Here is a 21,176-nt window from a genome sequence, read left to right as displayed (position 1 = left end):
TCAGGCAGAATTTACTGAGATCAACCTGATTGCTCAAGCTGATGGTACCTGCATAGTCGACATGCAAGTTTTTCGAAATGGCACTAAAGTTGTCAGGTGAGACAAGAGATTGCATTAACAAAGCCCGAGGAACAAAATGACTTATCTGCTTTTCACGAGCAGTCTTGTTGCCTCAGAAAATTGTGCAGCCATATAGCCCGTCTCAGGCTTCTAGGCCAATTAGTGTGCTGATTGATTTGGTTCTTCATGTGACACTTCATCACCTCTTAATGAGGTGTATTGTAAGCCAGAAATGAAGAAAAATTAGCTGTGGATTTGAACAATTGCATTGGAACTAGGCCGTGTCAGTAACAGGTAAAGATGTAATTAATGCACATATGGTACTTTGACAGTTTAATAAGAATATCATTACACTGTTTTAAAGTTATCAATTGGAACAAGAAGCAAATTCTAGCCAGATGTTATATATTTCACTTTCTGTCTGCAAAATGGCTGCCATATCTGCATAACAAATTACAGCACATCCAAATAATTCAGTGTTTTGTGAAGCAGCTTGAGATATGTAAGGTGGTATATAAGCAGCTTGAGATATCATCATCATCATAGGCGATCCCTCGAAACGAGGATGACTTGCTTCCACGCCAAAAAAAAGGGTGACTTCACAGGTGTTTCAATGAAGGATCTAATATTTCAGATCCCAAACTACATCCTGAAGGGTGGAAGATGCCTGTGCGTGGATTTTTTTAACATGTGGTGGCCGTTGCACACCAGCCATCACACGGGCTCGACAGAGCTAGGTCTTGGTCCAGAGGCAAGGATTACCCAAGACAACTGAAGATCAGCTCTGCTGCACGGACCTAGTGCGCACATGTATCGCAGTGTGGGCTGGTCCATGCTGCCCCTGGGCCTCTGGCCCCAAATTCGCACCTCCCTGGGCCCCGATCACATCCCTCCACAGTCTCTCGCCACTCCTTCGCTCCGACCTTGTTGCTCCTGCTGTATCTGCCCACTCTCCAATCACCGACCTGGATCTTGATGATGTCACTCTTCACAGCCGTCGCCCTCCTGCACCAGTTCGCGCTGTACCTTGTAGTGGCATGCCTCCATGCTGCCCATGGCCGCCGCTCACCACTACTTTTATGGCCCCGACCTGCTGATGTAAGGTGGTATATAGGTCCTAGTTTTTTTTTCTAATGCATCTTGTCATGACAATAATTATTGACTGCACTGGAAATCATACACATCAAGTCAGCATACCATCGCCTCATGAAAGCAGTTCAGGTATATCTTAAAAATAAAAAGGTTCTCAATCCGTTGGGATTGTATTTCCTGAAAATAAGATAGCTGATAGCTGAGTCTATACCTATATATATCCAATTTATTGCGCATATTAGGGATGATTAGTCAATACAAAGTAGCAATTCATGCAAGTTTAATTTGAAAGTATTCTTAAAACAATGCAAATTTTTCCCAGTCTACACCAGTTCAGATCAGTTGTAACTGCTTCTTTAAGAATGAAATTGATGCTGTGTCCAGGTAAATAAAACCCATTTAATGGGAGTGAATGGGAACTAGTTTGATAATTTGAGATTCCATACTTATGATATTTATTTACCTGAATCTACAATACAAACAAAAACTCATAAGATTAAAAGTGAATCTAAAGGCTTTTCTGATTGGCAGATTGTAACCTTAAATATTTGCAATGTAAGTTTTTTTTAAGTCTGTGCTTTCTCTGCTTGATAATGTCTGGAAGAAGCCATCTTGTTTCCAACAGCAACAGGATCCAAATGTCATCAGCCTCATAAGCACATTGCCGAGTTGGCACCATCTATGATGATGCCATTGAAGTAGGCTGTTTGCGGTTAGGATTTTAAACTATATAAAAGACAACTTTATACAAGGTATAAGGTGTTGCACTGTTACACTGTGTCCTGATCTTAGGTAGTTTTGCAAGCTCTTAGTATCTCAGCTGGAAGACATGGTGATGATGCCGTTATATACTTTAGTAGGAGCTGAATCTATGCTCTTACCAATATGAATAAACAACAACTTGCATTTATATAATTACAACTTGCCTATATTGTAATAAAACATCCCAAGACACTTCACAAGAGTGTAATTAGAAAAAATTGAAACTGAGCCAAAGAAGGCTATACAGGTGACCAAACACTTAGTCAAAGAGATAGGGTTTAAGCAGCATCTTAAAGGAGGACAGAGGTGGAGAGGCTAAGAGGTTTAGAGAGGGAATTCAATAACTTAGTGTCTAGACAGCTGAAGGCACGGCCTTCTTCTGTGAGCTTAGTTAGCAGACATCTAAAGCTGGAGTGCTGCTGTGCTACCTTCGGTATTAAAGCCAAAGCCGACACAACAACCTCAGAAACTCAAGAAAATCAGTCGCCATTTACTTGCAGAAGTCTAACGCTGTAGTACGAGACTCTTGCTGCTAAGTAAACTTCAGCGTACACAGCTAGACAAAATGGACGAGAGGCATTGATTACTTTTCTGGCATGGGCGCAGAATTCATGACGGTTTGTAACATCTTAAGGGAGACTGGGGCTCTCAGACAGCCAAAAAGCAACCTTTAAGGACAATTTGGTCGTATAGCGCATTTTTATATTAGAAACCTTATTTTGGACAAAACATTAATGGAATTGTACAGAAGCTACCTCTCATTCAAAATGGATTGAAAATCTTTTGCTTAATTCAAACCTCTTAATTCAAATTATTGGTTAATTCTAACTCAGATTCAATTCCCACGCAAAATAGGCCCTGACCAGCGAATGCGGCTGATTAACTTGAATTCAAACCCATGATTGTCTAGGCTTGGCAGCCCTCGCCCACCTGAGCACTGTGCATCATTGAGTGACATCAGAGAGAAGTTTGAGAGCTGTCTCAGGAGCAGCTTGAGCCAGAAGACTCTCGCCATTGAAGAAATATACAAGATCCTCAAATAGATGAAGGAGCACCCTGGAGAAATGAATGAATTCAAGGCACAGAAATTTGGCATCCTTCCCACCACCCGTTCCATCTACCTGAAAAAAAAGCAAGCATGAGAATGGCAGCTGATTATCAGCAGCCATGGAAGGGAATGCACAACCCAGTTTGCCTTAATGTTGAATCAGCTTTGCTGAGCTGGTTTAAGCAGCCCTGAGTGGCTAACCTTCTGAGAATCTCCAACCACATCTTATGGAAAAAAAAACGTATGAGTTTGCCAAGTAATTTGGAGCTGGCCCTGTTTCTGCTCAGTTGCTTCAATAAACAGCATGCGACGAATTCCAGGTCCACACATGTTGAGGCAAGCAACCTTTGCACAGAAAGCATCGACCCCTGGGTGCATGAGAAAAATCCTGAAATCGCACCCGATTACAAGTCCGAAGACATCTTTATTGCTGACGAAACTGACCTTCTTTACAAGCTGCACCCAAGCAGAATGCTAACTTTCATCAATAAAAATTGACCAAGTGGGGAATAAGTCATTAACCAAATTACTATTATGGTTTGCATTAGCGTGGTTAGTGGGAGGGGGGTGCAAAAGTAAGCTGTTGGAGAATGTGAATTCCAACCCTACCCCCACACCAACATTTTTGTGATGGTGTTACTCTGCCTGTAACCTGCAAAAACAATAAGAGGTGTAGGACTTTACTTGAACAGCAGCTGTGTAACATTGACCGAATCTTGCCTTCTCAAAACAGAAATGTTGCCTTGGTAGTTGACAACTGTAGGGCTCAGTTTGCATCTAAATACAATGGAACTAATATTTTTACCAAAAACGACAATGTTCATTATGCCACTAGTGAATGCTGCTGTGATACAAGTATGAACAGCACTGTCATGTGTTTCACCATCTTGTAATGACTATAAGTATGTAACTGTAACTCATGCATACTGTACCTGTACCCTTGTAATGCACACCCTGACCACAGGGAGTGAGCTCCTCACCTGGGCTTCCAGGTATAAAAGGGGAGGTCCCACCCAGGATCTTCAGTCCTGGAAATAAAGTGAAGGTCACAGAGTGACCGTGCCTGATATATCCATGCCTCGTGTGAGTTTGTAACAAGGTGCAGAGACATTACAAGCACGAGAATCATTGAATGAAACAACAATAACAACAACAACTTGTATTTCTATAGCACCTTTAACATAGTGAAACATCCCAAGGCGCTTAACAGGAATATATGAGATTTTAAAAGTTTGATACCGAGCCGCATAAGTAGAAATTAATGCACGTGACCAAAAGCTTCGTCAAAGAGGTAGGTTTTAAGGAACATGTTGAAGGAGGGAAGCGAGGTAGAGTGGCGGAGAGGTTTAGGCAAGAGGTTCCAGAGCTTGGGGCCTAGGCAACAAAAGGCACGGCCACCAATGGTTGAGCGATTATAATCAGGGATGCTCAAGAGGGTAGAATTATGGGAACGCAGAGATCTCAGAAGGAAGTCATTCTGCCGATGGTGCCTGTGCTGGCTCAGGTAGAGCTATACAATTAATTCCACTCCCCTGCTCTTTGCTCTGAGCCCTGTAATTGTTTTCCCCTTCAAGTATTTATCCAATTTCCTATTAAAAGGATCTGTTTCCACCACCCTGTCAGCTAGTACATTCCAGATCACAATAATTTGCTGCATATTTTTGTTTCCTCATGTCGCCTCTGGTTCTTTTGCCAAAAATCTTAAATTAATGTCCTTTGATTACCAATCCTTCTGTCACTGGAAACAGTTTCTTCTTATTTACGCTGTCAAAACCCTTCATGATTTTGAACACCTCAGTCTAGCCCAGTCTATAAATGGATAATTGAAGTCCCCCATTATCACTACTTTTTACTTCTTGCATCTTTCTGTAATTTGCCTGCAAATTTGCTCCTTTATCTCCTTCCCACTATAATTAGCTCCTCTATTGTTCCTTAATTCTAATTAAATAGATTCTCTCTTTGCTCACTCAACTACATCATCACTTTGCAGTGCAATAATAGTTTCTTTGATCAATACTGCCACCCCTTCATTTTTTGTTCTTTTCTATCTTTCCTGAATACCTTGTAGCCAGGAATATTAAGTTTCCAATCCTCCCTTTCTTTGAGCCATGTCTCCATTATTGCCCCTATACCATAGTCCCATGTGACGACTTGTGCCAACCTTATTTACCACACTATGGAATTTACACACATGCACTCCAAATCCATCTTAGGCTGCCTCACATTTTCCCGCTGTCTGGTCCCTCCAATTTCTGAACTATTCTTTATTTTGGTAATATTTGTCTCACCCAGTCCTCTGTGCACCTTGTTTCTACTCTCAAATGTTTCAGTCTGGTGCCCCGCCCCTGCCAAATTAGTTTCAACCCTCCCCACACATGGAGATTAACTAGTGCTGTGGGGGAGGGTTTAACCTACGAGGAATCTTTTGTGTGAAAACCATTGCCAGAATTGATCAGGCCAGAATCAGGCTTCTGTTGAATGTTCTGCCACTTTGACAAGGGGTGCCCAATACACCAAAGGGCAATATTCTTAGCCTGTCCCTTTGACCCCATAGTGGGGTCAGAGGCAGAGGCTGTGGGCAGATGCAACCTAACACATATGGTGCAATATTTCAGAGCCTATTTTCCCACAATTTTGTAGGCCTAGGCTTGGGTTAATAACAGGAGTTTTAAAATAATAAAGCAATAAAATAATTACATATTTTAGAATAATATAGTTAAAGTTACATACAAAATTGTCTTGTGTGTGGTTGAGTGGCATTGTTAATGTTTCTATACAAACAACGGCCGTGATTTTGCCTACCTCGGCGGGACCGGGGCGGGTGACGTCAGTGGCGGGTCCCGACCCCGCTGTTGTCTCCATCCCGGCCTCCCACATGACTGTACTCTGATTGGACTTGTTAAGCCTGCCGAGCGAGGATCCCGGCCAATTAAAAGGAAGCGGGTCTGGTGATGTCATTTGAGATGTGTCATCAGCTGGTTTCCTTAAAGGGACCATGCACAAATTAATTTTGACAGTTGTGCTGTCCGTGTTCTACAGTTTTGAAGTGTTACAAACATTGACAAGCACTGCACAGAGGTGCACAGCTGCACCCAGGCTCTCCCATGACTCCCTCCATATGCTTATGGAGGGAGTCAGAGCACATTGATAGGTTCTCTTCCCTTTCAATAGATGGAAGAGACCTCCCCAGGAGACCAACGTAACCTGGTTGCACATTGCACAGGAGGGCACAAGCAGAGACGTTGTCAGGAGGACCAGGCTGCAGTGGCACAAACATTTCAATGATCTCAGTAGATCATAAAACATTACTACAAAGCCACACTCAATCTCATCCCGCTGTGCCACTCATCACATCCCCATGGCTCTGCCTTCCCTACCCTACTCCTGCACATTCTTACTCACACCAACTTACCTTACACCTCCATCCATCCTCTCTCTCTGTCTACATTATCACATCCCCATCTCACAAGCCACCTCTCACACTCACCCTCATCTTTGTCCAATCATACCAACTAACAACATACAAGGGTAGGCACTTGGGCGTTTTCGCCAATGTTCATGTAAAGTTTCTGTTACTGCATTGTCAAACATTGAAATCTTTATTTTCAACACTTTGCATTCTTGGACAGATTTGTGTGCACTTTTGGAAGTGGCTTAATGATTTGCAATGAATGGTGAGATATAACGGTACCCCCCGCAATGGTGATGAATGTGAAAGGAATGGCTTGGGCATTGTAGGGATGTGGGGTGGTGCCAACCTGGCACTTCATGTGGCAGCCAGAGTGTACTGTGTCAAGTGAAGTAAGTCTGGCCATGGTAAGGCCATCCCTGGCTTTCTGGGCAGCAATGTGGTTGGGTGCTGATGCCCTGTGTCCTGTGCAGCATCAGGTGATGACGGAGAAGGTTGCTGTTGTTTTTGGTGCTCCTGATGTGCCTGGTACTACTGGTGTTGGGGTTCATTGTGGTCAGATTCTGAGGGTCAAGGTGACAGAGCATAAATGGTTCCCATTCTGTTGCAGAAGATAGCAGATGAAGGGGAGTTGACAGAAGCACTCTGTCAAAGGTGAGAGAGATTGCTGAAATGAGGTTACCCTGGCTGGAGAGTTTTCTACAAAGATTTGCAGCCTGCATAAAGCACAATCTGTCTTCCAATGGGAGAAACCAAAGTCTCTGGATTTGGAAAGTATGCAAGTGCAAATTGTGAGATGTTATACAAGTTTTAATGCTGTCACCAATAATCTGCTTCAATGCCATTCAATCTCTGCCTGAGATGAGCAGACGGTGTCCAGGAGCAACGTGAAATCCATGGGTGAGCTGTTGAAGACAAAAGACGTGTAAAATATCACTATTCAGGGTTTCTAAACAAGTCAATAATTGGCTCAATTGCCTCCCCCGCTGCTGCCAATTGGGTCTGCTGAGGGCAGGCAGACCCGACATTTGGGAAAGGCGCGTGGCGGCGGGTTGACAGCGGGGTCCTGACCTGCTGTCAATCTTTGTCAATTTTCCAGCTGACCCACCCCCAGTCCCACCCACTGAGTGCCGGCGGTGGCCTACAAGTTTTTCCAAATTACTTTGAAAACAATCTCCAGAATGAATTTTTCAGGTAAAGTTTTGTATTTTATCAACTGTTAAATTGTTACCTTGGAGAGACAGCACAAGTCAAGGACAGTTAATGAGATTCAATGTCTTTTCTCATTCTAATTTGAGTTCTTTTTTCTTAAGTAAGAAAACAAATTTAATTTTGAAAGCCTCTCAGGTAATCGTAAAAGCCATGTAGTTTGCTGAGAGAAAAACTTAAACATTCTCTAACTAGTGACAGCAGTGTAAGAGAAAGAGAGAAAAAAAGCAAGAGAATGTGAGTGAGAGAGTGGCAGTGTGAGCTGGAGAGAAAAAGAAAAAGAGAAAGAGAGGGGGCATATTTCCCTCTTGTGACTTTTGAGCGTGTACTGGCCGACTGGTCCGATAGTGCTAGCAGGATCCCAAGTCCATTTTGCAGGCCGGGCCACATTAACATACTGCTGGTGCGCCATAGGCTGAAAACGAGTGCCAAAGGCAGCCCATTGACTTCCGCAATAGTAGGAACCCTGACCAGCCTCAGGTGCCAGAAAAAGGTAGGCCCAAGGTTGGTTTGGGGCAGGGGAGTTCGGGGGACTGTCTGTTCTTGGTGCCAGACCGCTCTCCCATGTTGCTAGACTCCATCCAAACTCGGCTTCCTTCCCAGTGGGCTCAGACCCTGGGCCCTGAGATCCCCAGAACTTGTTACCTTTCCTCACACTCCATTACTACTAAACTTATCATACCTACTTTTCTGTTGCATGTTGTCTGTTATCATCCTTTTGAAAATAGTAGATAAAAGCTAAATACACAGACAAAGGAACATAGATTAATCAAAATAAAATACTGCAGATGCTGGAATCTGAAATAAAAACAGAAAATGCTGGAAATCTCAGCGGGTCAGGCAGGGTCTGTGGAAAGAAAAACAGAGTTAACGTTTCGGGTCGACGACCCATCATAAGAATTGGATTAATTAAGGCCACACACGAAAAAAAATTGCAAGAATGACAGAACTGAACCCCAAAACAACAGTGAGTATCTTATAGTTGAGAAAAATGGAATTTGACATTCAGTGCAATAAATCAGAGTCTCTGATAGCACATTGTATGTTATATGTGCTATAAAACAGCCTGTCCTCCTTCTTGCTGTGAGCAATGCCACAGTAGATCTGCTAATACTTAGAATAAAAGCACATACAGCAGCAGAGAAAATGGAGAATCTTCCAAAATGTGGTCTTGTTGGCCCTTTGCTGGGAAAAGATACTTGATTTTAAATATGTTTATTATATACACCTATATTTTACAACACGGTGTATTTGAGAGTTAAGCTATTGGAACCTAAAACTTTGTTGACAAAGTATTCCTATCAACTGTATAGCTTTTATCTTTCGCTGGTAAATTCAGTGAATAGGATGCATTATGAGATTATAGCAACATAATTACCGTTCTTCTCACTATTAAGAGCGTAGCTCATTTTGTAATTCTGCCATGTTAATTGCCTGTACTTGTTTTGCAAATCAGGTATGTATCCCTTAGGAATATATAATAATAAAAATGCAAATAAGAGCTGTAAATGACAGCCTTTTCCTAATGGCACATTTAGGGTAGGCGTTAAAACTGAAACCACATCGGATGCTTAGTGAAAATCATTACAATAGATATTAATCATTTAACCTGTCAACCCTGACAGGGCAGTAGCAACAATGCAATTGGATCAGGTCATGATGGAAGGAATCATAATGGAACTGTAAATCAGGCTGTCTCTGGGCAGAAGGTTGTGTTGTATGGAGAATGTCGCATTAAATCCTGAATAACTAAAGCGCAGATGGAAACAGAAACCATAGACTCCAGTAATAAAAACTTTATTTGCATTCCAGCTACACCTAGCAAGCTAAAAAACATAAACAAACTGCAAACTATAACTATTTAAATAATTCAAATATCCCAGGTGATCCTATCTGTGTGAGCGAGGGAGTCTGGTACAGTGCAACTTTTTCCAGCCACATATTTTCCTCTCCTTGCCTCTGGGAGACCTGCTGCACTTGTGGCAAAGCCTAATGCACCACTCAGGCTGCGGATCTCTGGCAGATCTGGTAGAACCACTCATTAGTTTTCTTTTTTTATTAAAGTTCTTTTTTAAAATAAATGTTGTTATCTGCCAGGCATACATATATTTCCCATTTCCATGAACACAGGCATATATGTATTTTCTAAGAGTAACCCCGAATACATAGAAAATAGAAACAGAAAATGCTGGAAATATTCAGCAGGTCAGGCAGCACCTGTGAGAGAAGAACAGAGTTGAAGTTTCAGGTCCTTTTGTCCGACCTGGAAAATGTTACAGATGTAACAGGTTTTAAACAAGTACATAAGCAGGAAAAGGAGGGGAGGGGAGGAAAGGTCTGTGATGAGAATGTTACATAAAAGTTCAGGGCCGCAGTGACCTTGATACCCAGAGGTTGTGCTGTCCATGCCCTGGTTTGAGGCTCAATTTGTGACTGCAGCAGGTGACATAGCCCGGTGACAGCCTCATTTGTGAAATGAAGACACCAAAAAGATCGGGTGGGTTTGAAGCATGGGGGCAGTGAAAGTGTTAAAAATAGGATTCCCGACCTGATCCTGCCTCAAACCCGGCCACTTCCTGTTTTACTGGGGGCGGAACGGGGGGCGGACGACCAAGCCGCTCCCAGGGGGCGGAACATCAATTTAAATATTGTAATGAGGTTGGAAGCCTCTTTTAACCCCCTCCGTTTTGAGCTTAACTGCACGTGGACGGGTTTCACACAATTCGTGAAACCGGCAGTTAAGCCGGGGCGGGGACTGCTGGATCCAGGAAGTAAGTGGGAATCAGGGGGAAAACGCCCCACTGGCTGCAGTCATACATAGCACAAAGGAAGATGGCTGTGGTGGTTGGAGGTCAATCATCACAGCCCCAGGACATCATTGCAGGAGTTCCTCAGGGCAGTGTCCAAGGCCAAACCATCTTCAGCTGCTTCATCAATGACCTTCCCTCCATCATAAATAATCAATGCCTCTCGCCCATTTTGTCTACTCTGTCAAACCCCCTCAGGACCTTATATGTTTCAATAAGATCACCTCTCATTCTTCTAAACTTCAATGAGTGTAGGCCCAACCTGCTTCAAAAGACAACCCCTTCTCTGAACTGCCTCTAAAGCAATGATATCCCTTCTTAAATAAGGAGACCAATACTGTACGCAGTACTCTAGATGTGGTCTCACCAATGCCCTGTACAGTTGTAGCAAGACTTCCATACTTTTATACTCCATCCCCCTTGCAATAAAGGCCAACATTCCAATTGCCTTCCTAATTACTTGCTGTACCTGCATGCTAACTTTTTGTGTTTCATGTACAAGGACATTCAGATCCCTCTGTACTGCAGAATGTTGTAGTCTTTCTCCATTGAAATAATAATTTGCTTTTTTATTCTTCTTACCAAAGTGGATAATCTCACATTTTGCCACATTATATCCATCTGCCAAATTTTTGCCCGTTCACTTATCCTGTCTATATCCCTTTGTAGATTCTTTGCATCCTCCTCACAATTTGCTTTTCCACCTATCTTTGTATCATCAGCAAATTTTGCTACATTACACTCCGTCCCTTCATCCAAGTCACTAATATAGATTGTAAATAGTCAAAGCCCCAGCACCGATCCCTGCAACACCTCACTAGTTACAGTTTGCCAACCTGAAAATGACCCATTTATCCCGACTCCATTTTCTGTTAGTTAGCCAATCCTCTATCCATGCTAATATATTACCCCCAACCACGTGAGCTCTTATTTTGTGCAGTAACCTTTTATGAGACAACTTATTGAATGCCTTCTGGAAATCCAAATAAACCACATCTACTGGTTCCCCTTTATCCACCCTGCTCGTTACGTCCACAAAGAACTCTAGCAAATTTGTCAAACATGATTTCCCTTTCATAAAACCATGCTGTCTCTGCTTGATTGTATTATGATGTTCTAAATGTCCTGCTACTATTTCCTTAATAATGGACTCCAGCATTTTTCCAATGACAGATGTTTGGCTAACCAGTCTATAATTTCCTATTTTCTGTCTCCCTCCCTTCTTGAATAGGGGCGTTGCATTTGCAGTTTTCCAATCCACTGGGACCTCTCCAGAATCCAGGGAATTTTGGTAGATTACTAAAATCCATTTACTATCTCTGTAGCCACTTCTTTTAAGATCCTTGGATGCAGGCCATCAGGTCCAGGGGACTTGTCCACCTTTAGTCCCATTAGTTTGTCTACTCCTTTCTGTCTAGTGATAGAACATAAGAACATAAGAAATAGGAGCAGGAGTAGGCCATTTGGACCCTCCTGCATGCTCCGCCATTCAATAAGATCATGGCTGATCTGATCTTGACCTCAACTCCACTTTTCTGCCTGCTCCCCATAACCCTTGACTCCCATATCATTCAAAAATCTGTCTATCTCTACCTTAAATATATTCAATGACCCAGCCTCCCCAGCTCTCTGGGATAGAGAATTCCATGGATTCACAACCCTCTGAGAGAAGAAATTTCTTCTTCATTTCCATTTTAAATGGGCGACCCATTATTCTGAAATTATGCCCCTACTTCGAGATTCTCCCATGAGGGGAAACGTTCTCTCTGCAACTACCCTGTCAACCCCCCTCAGAATCGTATATGTTTCAATAAGATCACTGTTATGTCTTTAGATGCTCTGATAATGACTCCACGAGGCAATGTGTTGCACTTGAACTGTAGTGACCTTAGTCCTTTATTGATAACTCCAGAGTGAGGATCACACCTGTTGGCCTGCCTTTTATACTTGGCCTGGCACACCTGTACAGGTAACCTACAAGTCTCCCACTGAGGTGCCCCCTGGTGGCACACCTTGTAATAGTACAAGCAGTAACCATGTAGGATACATGACATCACTCTCTCCCAAGCCTTTAGTGCAAATCACCTTCATGCATTGACTGTGCTCTGGGCTTAGTTCTATCTGGTTGACCCTTGGAGGTTTCCATCTTGGATGAGTAGATGGTGTTTCGTTGGCAGCGGAGGTGCTGGTGGTTTCTGTTCGTGCGTCCATGATCACTCCATTCTCCTTCCCCCTCACATATAGATTATGAGCCGGTGGCTCATTACATTCATATATATTCAAGTGCAGAAAAAAAAATTTGCATTTACATCATTACATTTGTGATACAGTTGTGAGGCAAGTACATTTGACTGGTGAGGTACATACTTGATATATTCTTGGAATCAGTACTGATGTGTGAGGACAAACTAGTACCAGAATGGCTGGATGGTGTCCAGGTGGCCTAGTGGCGGCGCGGTGCCCGGTGCTGGCAGTGAGAATGCGGTTGGCTCAAGTTGCCTGCTCTCAGGGACTTTGCCAGTGCTCCTAGCGTCAGGCAGGTTCACAGATGCCTGTGACCTCCCTGTCCTTTCCTTGCACCCTGGGTCGCTGCTGCTCCCTGAGGAGCAGTCGTCTGGCAGTGCACAGGGAACTGCTGACCGCTTGCCTGGGCGTTACTTGGTTTGGGATCCTGGCTGGTCCCGGTCCCATTTGGGAGAACCGTTGTGGGTGACCCTTCGTTCCTGGGTGTAGCCTTGGTGGAAATAGGGGCTGGGGGCTGCGCCTTAGCGCAGTTTGCTCTTTCAGGCTCGTGGCGGTTGGTGCCATCGGGTGCCTGAGAGGTGGAGCCGATCAGGGGCAGGGTATCGATACCGGTGCCGTTGCCCTCCTGAGATCACTTGCTCTGCGGCTTGTATGTATTGGCTGTTTGTGGCCACACTCCATGGTGCATAACTCTGGTCTCAGGGACGCAGGCTACTACATTGGGTAGCTCGCTGGACCTGTGTGCTCCCGATCAATGTTTGCCCACTGCATTGACTGTATGCAGTTGAAATCCTACATCGCACAACGTTTCATTACTCATAGTAAATAACCTGGAGCTCCAATCGCGATTGCGCGACTTTTCTTTGCTTATTGCATGTACACAGCTCTGATCATCAATTACACATTTTACATCTGACTCACAGTTGCTATTACACTGAGGCTTTTCTTTGCTTATTGCATGTACACAGCTCTGATCACCAATTGCACATTTTACATCTAACTCACAGTTGCTCTTACATTGATTGAGAGTGTGGAACTGTATCTTTAAGTGTGGTGGATTGCAGGCCTCCTTTAAGAGAGCTTTGCTATTTTTACCCCAATCCTCTTCTTCGTTTGGTGCCACGTGTTGCTCCATCAGCGCTGCTGCCATCTTTTCCTTCAGTGCTTCACCTCGTGGTTTGGGCGCCATCTTTCCTCCATCCACGATGTCGACTGCGGAGATCCTCTTCTCCCCGGATTTTGCCACTGTAGCTGGGAAGTCACCTCTGGATCCGATTTTCTTCCTCCGGAGTCCTGCCACTGGAGCCTGGAAGGTGCGTTCGGGTCGTCTCAGCTGGATCATCTCCACACAGTCGTGCTGAGCGGTCTGTGCCTCTGGTGCTGTGCTGGTCTGCTCTCTGGTGCTGGGTCCACCCTCAGGTGAGGGCTTGCTTTGCCTCTGAGCATGGAGGACATCGATTGCTGGAGGGATGAAATCTTCCCAACGCCAATGGATCTTCTCCATCCACCTTCTTCCGAGTAGCATTAGTCCATCATCTGCAACAATCCACAGGGGTAACTTGTGCACCGCGCCATCATGGAGTACCTTTACATCTGCACTACCAACGACTGGGATAAGTTCATCAGTGTATGTGCGCAGCTTTGCCTCAACCGGGACCAACTTGGGTGGTTCAGCTTGATTGTCCCATAGCCTCTCAAAGGCTTCTTGATTCATTACTGACTGGCTCGCCTCTGTGTCCACTTCCATGAAGACTGGAACGCCATTTATCTCGACTTCCATCCTCAACGGGGAACGCTCGGTGGTGCAGGTAAACATGCTATATACTTCATCGTGGGGCTGAGCTGCCTTTCTGACCATCGTTTCATAATCCGCGCTGGATTCATGGCCATCTGCAGACTCTTCATCAACACAGTGAGTCATATTTCTTTGATACATTCTTGGCCCTTTGTGCTGCAGCCTTTACACACATTGTCTTTAAAGCGGCACTGGTAAGCCCTGTGATTCCCTCCGCAACACCAGCTTGGAGCTACTCGGTTAGCTCCCCTTGGCAGATTCTGAGTTAAGGGACTCGGGGGCATGTTCTCTCTTCCCTGAGAAGGTTCACGTTCCACAGTCCAGCCTCTAAAAGGCGCCACTCTGTGCACAGTACCTGCCAGGTTTGAGTCCTGAGGATGAGTCATCTGCCTCGAGCCACTGGTCGAGGTCATGAATGCCTGGCTCACAGAGATGGCTTTCTGCAGTGTGACTGTGGTATCCGCAGACAGTAACTTATGAAAAAGGCCGATTCCAATGACAAAGATATTCCGCAGCGCTTCGGTGAGGTGGTTGCCGAAATCACACGGTGCCGCCAGCCTCCTGAGGTCTGCAGCATATTTCGTGATTTCCTGGCCTTCGGGTCATCGGTGAATGTAAAACCGGTGTCTGGCTGTGAGGATGCTCTCCTTGGGCTTGAGTTGTTCTTGGATCAGCATTACAAGCTCCTCGTACGTATTGGTCGTTGTCTTCGCTGGTGCCAGCAAGTCGCTGATAAGGCCATAGACAGTGGGCCCACAATTGGTTAGCAGGATAGCTCTGCGTTTATCAGCCAGTGTGGCCGGATTGTTGCCTGCCAGATCATTTGCTGTGAAGAAGTGGTCAAACTTCTCCACAAAGGCATCCCAATCATCACCATTGGCATACCAAGGGTAGCCATTTTCGCGTGAAGGCCCATAAACTCTTCGCCAATTGTTATGTCTTTAGATGCTGTGATAATGACTCCACGAGGCAATGTGTTGTACTTGAACTGTAGTGACCTTATTCCTTTATTGATAACTCCAGAGTGAGGATCACACCTGGTGGCCTGCCTTTTATACTTGGCCTGACACACCTGTACAGGTAACCTACAAGTCTCCCACTGAGGTGCCCCCTGGTGGCACACCTTGTAATAGTACAAGCAGTAACCATGTAGGATACATGACAATCACCTCTCATTTTTCTAAACTCAACGCAACCTATCTTTGTAAGTCAACCTCATCATCATAGGCAGTCCCTCAGAATCGATGAAGACTTACTTCCACTCTAAAAATGAGTCCTTAGGTGGCTGAACAGTCCAATACGAGAACCACAGTCCCTGTTACAGGTGGGACAGATAGTCGTTGAGGGAAAGGGTGGGTAGGACTGGTTTGCCGCACACTCTTTCCGTTGCCTGCACTTGATTTCTGCATGCTCTCGGTGATGAGACTCGAGGTGCTCAGCGCCCTCCCAGATGCACTTCCTCCACTTAGGGCGGTGGGGATGTTGCACTTTATCAGGGAGGCTTTGAGGGTTCCTTGTAATGTTTCCTCTGCCCACCTTTGGCTCGCTTGCAGTGAAGGAGTTCTGAGTAGAGCGCTTGCTTTGGGAGCCTCATGTCTGGCATGTGAACGATGTGACCTGCCCAGCGGAGCTGATCAAGTGTGGTCGGTGCTTCAATGCTGGGGATGTTGGCCTGGTCGAGGACGCTAATGTTAGTGCGTCTGTCCTCCCACGGGATTTGTAGGATCTTGCAGAGATATTGTTGATGGTATTTCTCCAGCGACTTGTGGTGTCTACTGTACATGGTCCATGTCTCTGAGCCATACAGGAGGGCGGGTATTACTACAGCCCTGTAGACCATGAGTTTGGTGGTGGATTTGAGGGCCAAAGGCTGCGCTAACGCACTGGAGGCGGCGTTGAATCTTGTCGTCAATGTCTGCTTTTGTTGATAAGAGGCTCCCGAGATATGGGAAATGGTCCACGTTGTCCAGGGCCGCGCTGTGGATCTTGATGACTGGGGGGGCAATGCTGTGCGGCGAGGACAGGCTGGTGGATGACCTTAGCGTAAGGCCCATGTTTTCGTACGCCTCAGTAAATATGTTGACTATGACTTGGAGTTCAGCCTCTGTATGTGCGCAGACGCAGGCATCGTCTGCGTACTGTAACTCAACGACAGACGTTGGGGTGGTCTTGGACCTGGCCTGGAGTTGACGACGGTTGAACAGGTACCCACTGATTCTGTAGTTTAGTTCCATTCCAACGGGGAGCTTGTTGACTGTGAGGTGGAGCATGACAGCGAGAAAGACTGAGAAGCGGGTTGGGGCGGTGACACAGTCCGGACGTGGATTGGGTCTGTAATGGATCCATTGGTAAAGATCACAACCTGCAGGCGGAGGATGGTGATGAACTTTTGGGGGCATCCAAAATGGAGGATGGCGCACCGTAGACCCTCGCGGTTGACAGTGTCAAAGGCCTTTGTAAGGTCGAAGAAGGCCATGTATAAGTCAACCTACGTGGACCACAACAACTGGATCTTTCCCCTCTCACTCCAGCCCAGTGGAGATATCCTTACTCCTGGCATCGGGCAGGCAACACAGTCTTCGGAACTCATGCTCTCGGTTGCAGAAAACAGTTTCTAACCCCCTAACTATACTGTCCCCTACCACTACTACATTTCTTTTTATTCCCCCAACTTGAATGGCCCCCTGTACCACGGTGCTGTGGTTTGTTTGCTCATCCTCTCTGCAGTCCCTGCTCTTGTCCACACAGGGAGCAAGAATCTCATACCTGATGGACAAGAGCAAGGACTGAAGTTCCTTCAATGCTATCCTCTGGAACTCCATACTTGCCTCACTCGTAGTCACACCCTCCTGTTCCTGACCACGGACCAAATTTGAAGTATTTGACCTAAGGGGTGTGACTGCCTCCTGGAACACAACATCCAGGTAAATCTCCCCCTCCCTGATGTATCACAGTGTCTGAAGTTCGGACTCCAGCTCATCCACTCTGAGCTAAAATTCCTCGAGCCGCAGATGTGGTCGCCATGGATCACAGTGGTGTCCACCAGCTCTCACATGCTACAGCTGCAACACATCACCTGCCCCGCCATCGCTATTGTATTTTATTTAACTAATTAGGCTGTCAAGTTTTAAAATATCATTTATCTCTGTTTAGTTTTTAATCACGGCTCTTAATTTAAACCAATTCCCAAGTTTAGAAAAAAAAGAGAAATACTCACCAAGCAATCACTTACCTACTTTCCTCTGACGCTACACTTTGATTTTTTTTTTCTCCTCACAGGTTCATTCGCAGTGCTCCCAGGTGGCTCCTTTTATCCCTGCCTCCGCCACTCCTCTGATCCCCCTCTTGCCGCTGTTCTCAGGCCTCGGGCCCGAACCCCCTCACCAGCCGATCCCTGACCCCCCCCCCCAATCCCCTCGCTAGCTGATCCCTGACCTTCTCACAAGCCCCCCCAGCTGATCCCCAACCCTCCCTCAATCCCGTCGCTAGCTGATCCCCAACTCCCCCAATCCCCCCCAGCCAGTCCCTGAACCCCCCTCAATCCCCCCACCAGCCGATCCCTGACCCCCTCTCAATCCCCCCCAGCCGATCCCTGACCCCCCCCCTCAATCCCCCCCAGCTGAACCCTGACACCCCTCAATACCCCCGCCAGCTGATTCCAAGCCCCTGCTCAATCTTCCTCAGTAGACAATCCCCAACCCTTGCTCCCCCACCCCCCCACCTCGCTGGAGAAAATTCCGGCCAATGTTCCTCAGTAAAGTTAAGGTAGGAGAATCACTCCCTGAAGACCTGCTTTAGATATGGCCTCCTGCACAGTGCCCTCCCCCCTGCTATTAAGGATAGATGAATGAATACCTTGAACATTTCCAGCTGATCAGAGAGAGCCAGCACGGATTTGTAAAGGGTATGTCATGCCTGACAATCCTGATTTTGACGAGGTGACTAAAGTAGTGGACAGAAGAATATCTGTGGATGTTATTTATACAGACTCCCAGAAGGCATTCAATAAAGTCCCTCATAAGAGACTGTTAACTAAAGTTGAAGCTCCTGGAATTGAGCGCAAATTATTGTATTGGTTAGGAAATTAGCTGAGCAACAGGAAACAGAGTGGAGGGATAATGGGCAGGTATTCTAAATGGCAGGTTGTGACCAATGGCGTTGCACAGGGATCTGTGTTGGGGCCTTAACTATTCACTGTATTTACTAACGACTTAGATGATGGGATAGAGAGCTAGATATCCAAGCTTGCTGATGACAAAAAGATAGCCAGGATTGTAAGCAGTGTAGATGGAAGGTTAAAGTTACAAAGAGATATTAATAGATTAAGTGAATAGGCAAATCTGTGGCAAATGGATTTCAAGATAGGAACTTTGGACCTAAAAAGGATAGAGCAGGGTACTTTCTCAATGGTGAAAAGCTAAAAGCAGTGGAGATTCAAAGAGACTTTGGGGTCCATGTACATCGATCATTAAAATGGCATGGACAAGTACATCAAATAATCAAAAAGGCTAGGGGATAGCTGGTGTTTCTATCTAGAGGATTAGAATACAAGGAGTTAGAAAGTCATGCTACAGCTATATAAAGCCCTGATTAATCCACACCAGGAGGACTATGAGCAGTTCTGGGCATCACACATTAGGAAGGATATATTGGCCTTGGAGGGAGTGCAGCGTAGATTTATACGGCTCGACTTTCCTCTTCATTGTCGGTGGTTTTCTCGGCGGTACAGCTCTTTTTCGGCAGAAAACCACCCGGCGAAAGTTCCTACTTCATTTTTTAAAGAGTTCCGCCAACATTTTCAAAATACCGCTGGGGAGCAGACTGCCCACGTATACTTGCGTGCACCGCCGAGAAAACCACTACGGTCCAAGTTTTGCCTCAGCGGTGACCCGTAGGTAAGATCGAAAAAAAACGCCCACAAAAAGCTGCGGGAACAGGGCAGTAGGTGAATACCTTGCAAAGAAAGGTAAGTGAAAGATTTTTTTATAATTATTTTAAAATTCTTTCACAATTATGTTAAAAAGGGTCTTGGGAAGGTTTTCTAAATTTTCTTTTCGTTTCATTGAAGAAATATTTTTTGCGTTTTCTCCCCTCCCTAAGCCCAATCGCAGCCTCAGTCTAAATTTGAGTACTTACTGCCCATTCTGGTTAAGAACCGCCCATTTTGCCAAGGATCACGTTTAACCGCCGAGAATCTACGAGTAAGATCAATTTTCTCGCCGGGCGGTATTTTTCCCTTTTTTATGGAATTTTTCGCCAGCATTATTTGAAGAATCTTAGCGCTTTTTTTTGGCCGGCAATCCGGCGGTGGGGGGCTATAGGGAAAGTCTAGCCTACAGAATGATACATGAACTGTGAGGGTTAAATTAAGAGGAAAGATTACAGAAACTAGGGTCGCATTCCATGAAATTTAGATTAAGGGATGATTTGAGTTTTCAAAATATTGGTCCCAAAAGTAAAAGCCCATGGGCTAGCTTTTCCATTTTTGTGCTTATCACCCAAAAGTGGGCGTTATTTCCGGCGTGGGCGGTAAAAAAGGGTTTTCAGATTGCCGGCTTCTCGCCCATTCTCAAAGCATCTAGTCTCCATTTTTAAAAATGGGCGTTATGGCGAGCGATATGAAATGGGCAGTAGCGTTCTGCCGTAAAGTGTCGTCATCCTTAGCAACGGCATGCAAATGCTCGATTCCCGCGATTCAGGAGGTCAAGGGTCATCATGACATGCGCAGAAGAGACAGAGAGAGAGAGGGAGTTCAGAGGGACTGAAGGCATGTATGGCTGTGGTGTGTGCTTGTTTGGCTGTTGTGGGAGGCACAAGGGAGATTCACCAGCAGCAAAAAGCCTACTAAGCACCAAGAACATAGTTGGCACTGAGTTTTTGTCCAACAATTAAGATATAATGTGGAAGGGATGGAGGAGGCCCTGGAACTGCTAGCCAGGAACACTGGTGGCAGAGGGCTCCCAGTGGTCCCAGAACGAAGCACTGTACCCCAAGGTGCCGCACCCGCATTGCCAACCACACATGAGAGCCAGGAACAACATGTTTCGGCCGTCATCCCCCCCCCCCCAATGAAGCATCACCTGAGGAGCTCCTCGGCCAGGTGGCTTGGAGTCAGGAGGGGAAAGGGAAGGATTAGAGGTGGGGAGGAGAAGCGGTGCGGGGGGGGGAGGGGGGTGGCAGGGTGAGAGGGTTGTTTTTTACAGAAATATTGATGATTTCAGACAACTGTTCGGTTTAAATGATTTTTATTTAACAAAACCTTGTTGCGCATTGGCTCAGATAGCTACACCGTTACACGCTGGTGATCCCTTAACATCGAAGGGTATAATGACACTTAACTTCAATCAACTTAAACTTTAACTTCACCAAGGTGATGCCTACCATTGATGTATGACCTGCACACCCAGCACTGTATCAGCCTTGTAAATAACAACAATGTTCTTTCAGGCAAAGCGCTCATTGATGAGCTCCTGACGTAAGGCTCTTGCGGCTATCATGCCACCACGGGCCCTTTCATGCGGTCTACAGGGGGGCAGGGGCATGGCTTCAGCCTCAGCCTGATTGTCTGGGCCGATGTCAGTGTCTGCCTCCTTGTCCTCCTTTTCCTCTCTCTGGTGAGGTGGACTGTCAGACTCATCAGGCAATTCTTGTCCCCTCCTGATAGCCAAATTGTGCAGCATGGAGCACACCATCACGAATTGAGCTACTTGCTCAGGGTGGTATTGGAGCTCGCCTCCTGAGTGGTCCAAG

The 21,176-nt window shown here is 45.6% G+C and overlaps 1 protein-coding gene across 1 annotated transcript in view; it reads left to right on the top strand.

The window, feature by feature from the left end:
- Positions 1–21,176, top strand: part of syn2b (synapsin IIb) — a 625,573-nt gene that overhangs the window by 357,532 nt on the left and 246,865 nt on the right. The window contains exon 3 of the mRNA XM_070895371.1: positions 5–96. Coding sequence (XP_070751472.1) covers positions 5–96 — 92 coding nt within the window. The remainder of the gene's footprint in view (positions 1–4; positions 97–21,176) is intronic.

This window comes from Pristiophorus japonicus, chromosome 12, assembly GCF_044704955.1.
Source record: "Pristiophorus japonicus isolate sPriJap1 chromosome 12, sPriJap1.hap1, whole genome shotgun sequence".
Taxonomy (NCBI): domain Eukaryota; kingdom Metazoa; phylum Chordata; class Chondrichthyes; family Pristiophoridae; genus Pristiophorus; species Pristiophorus japonicus.
This window is presented reverse-complemented; position numbering and strand designations above follow the sequence as displayed.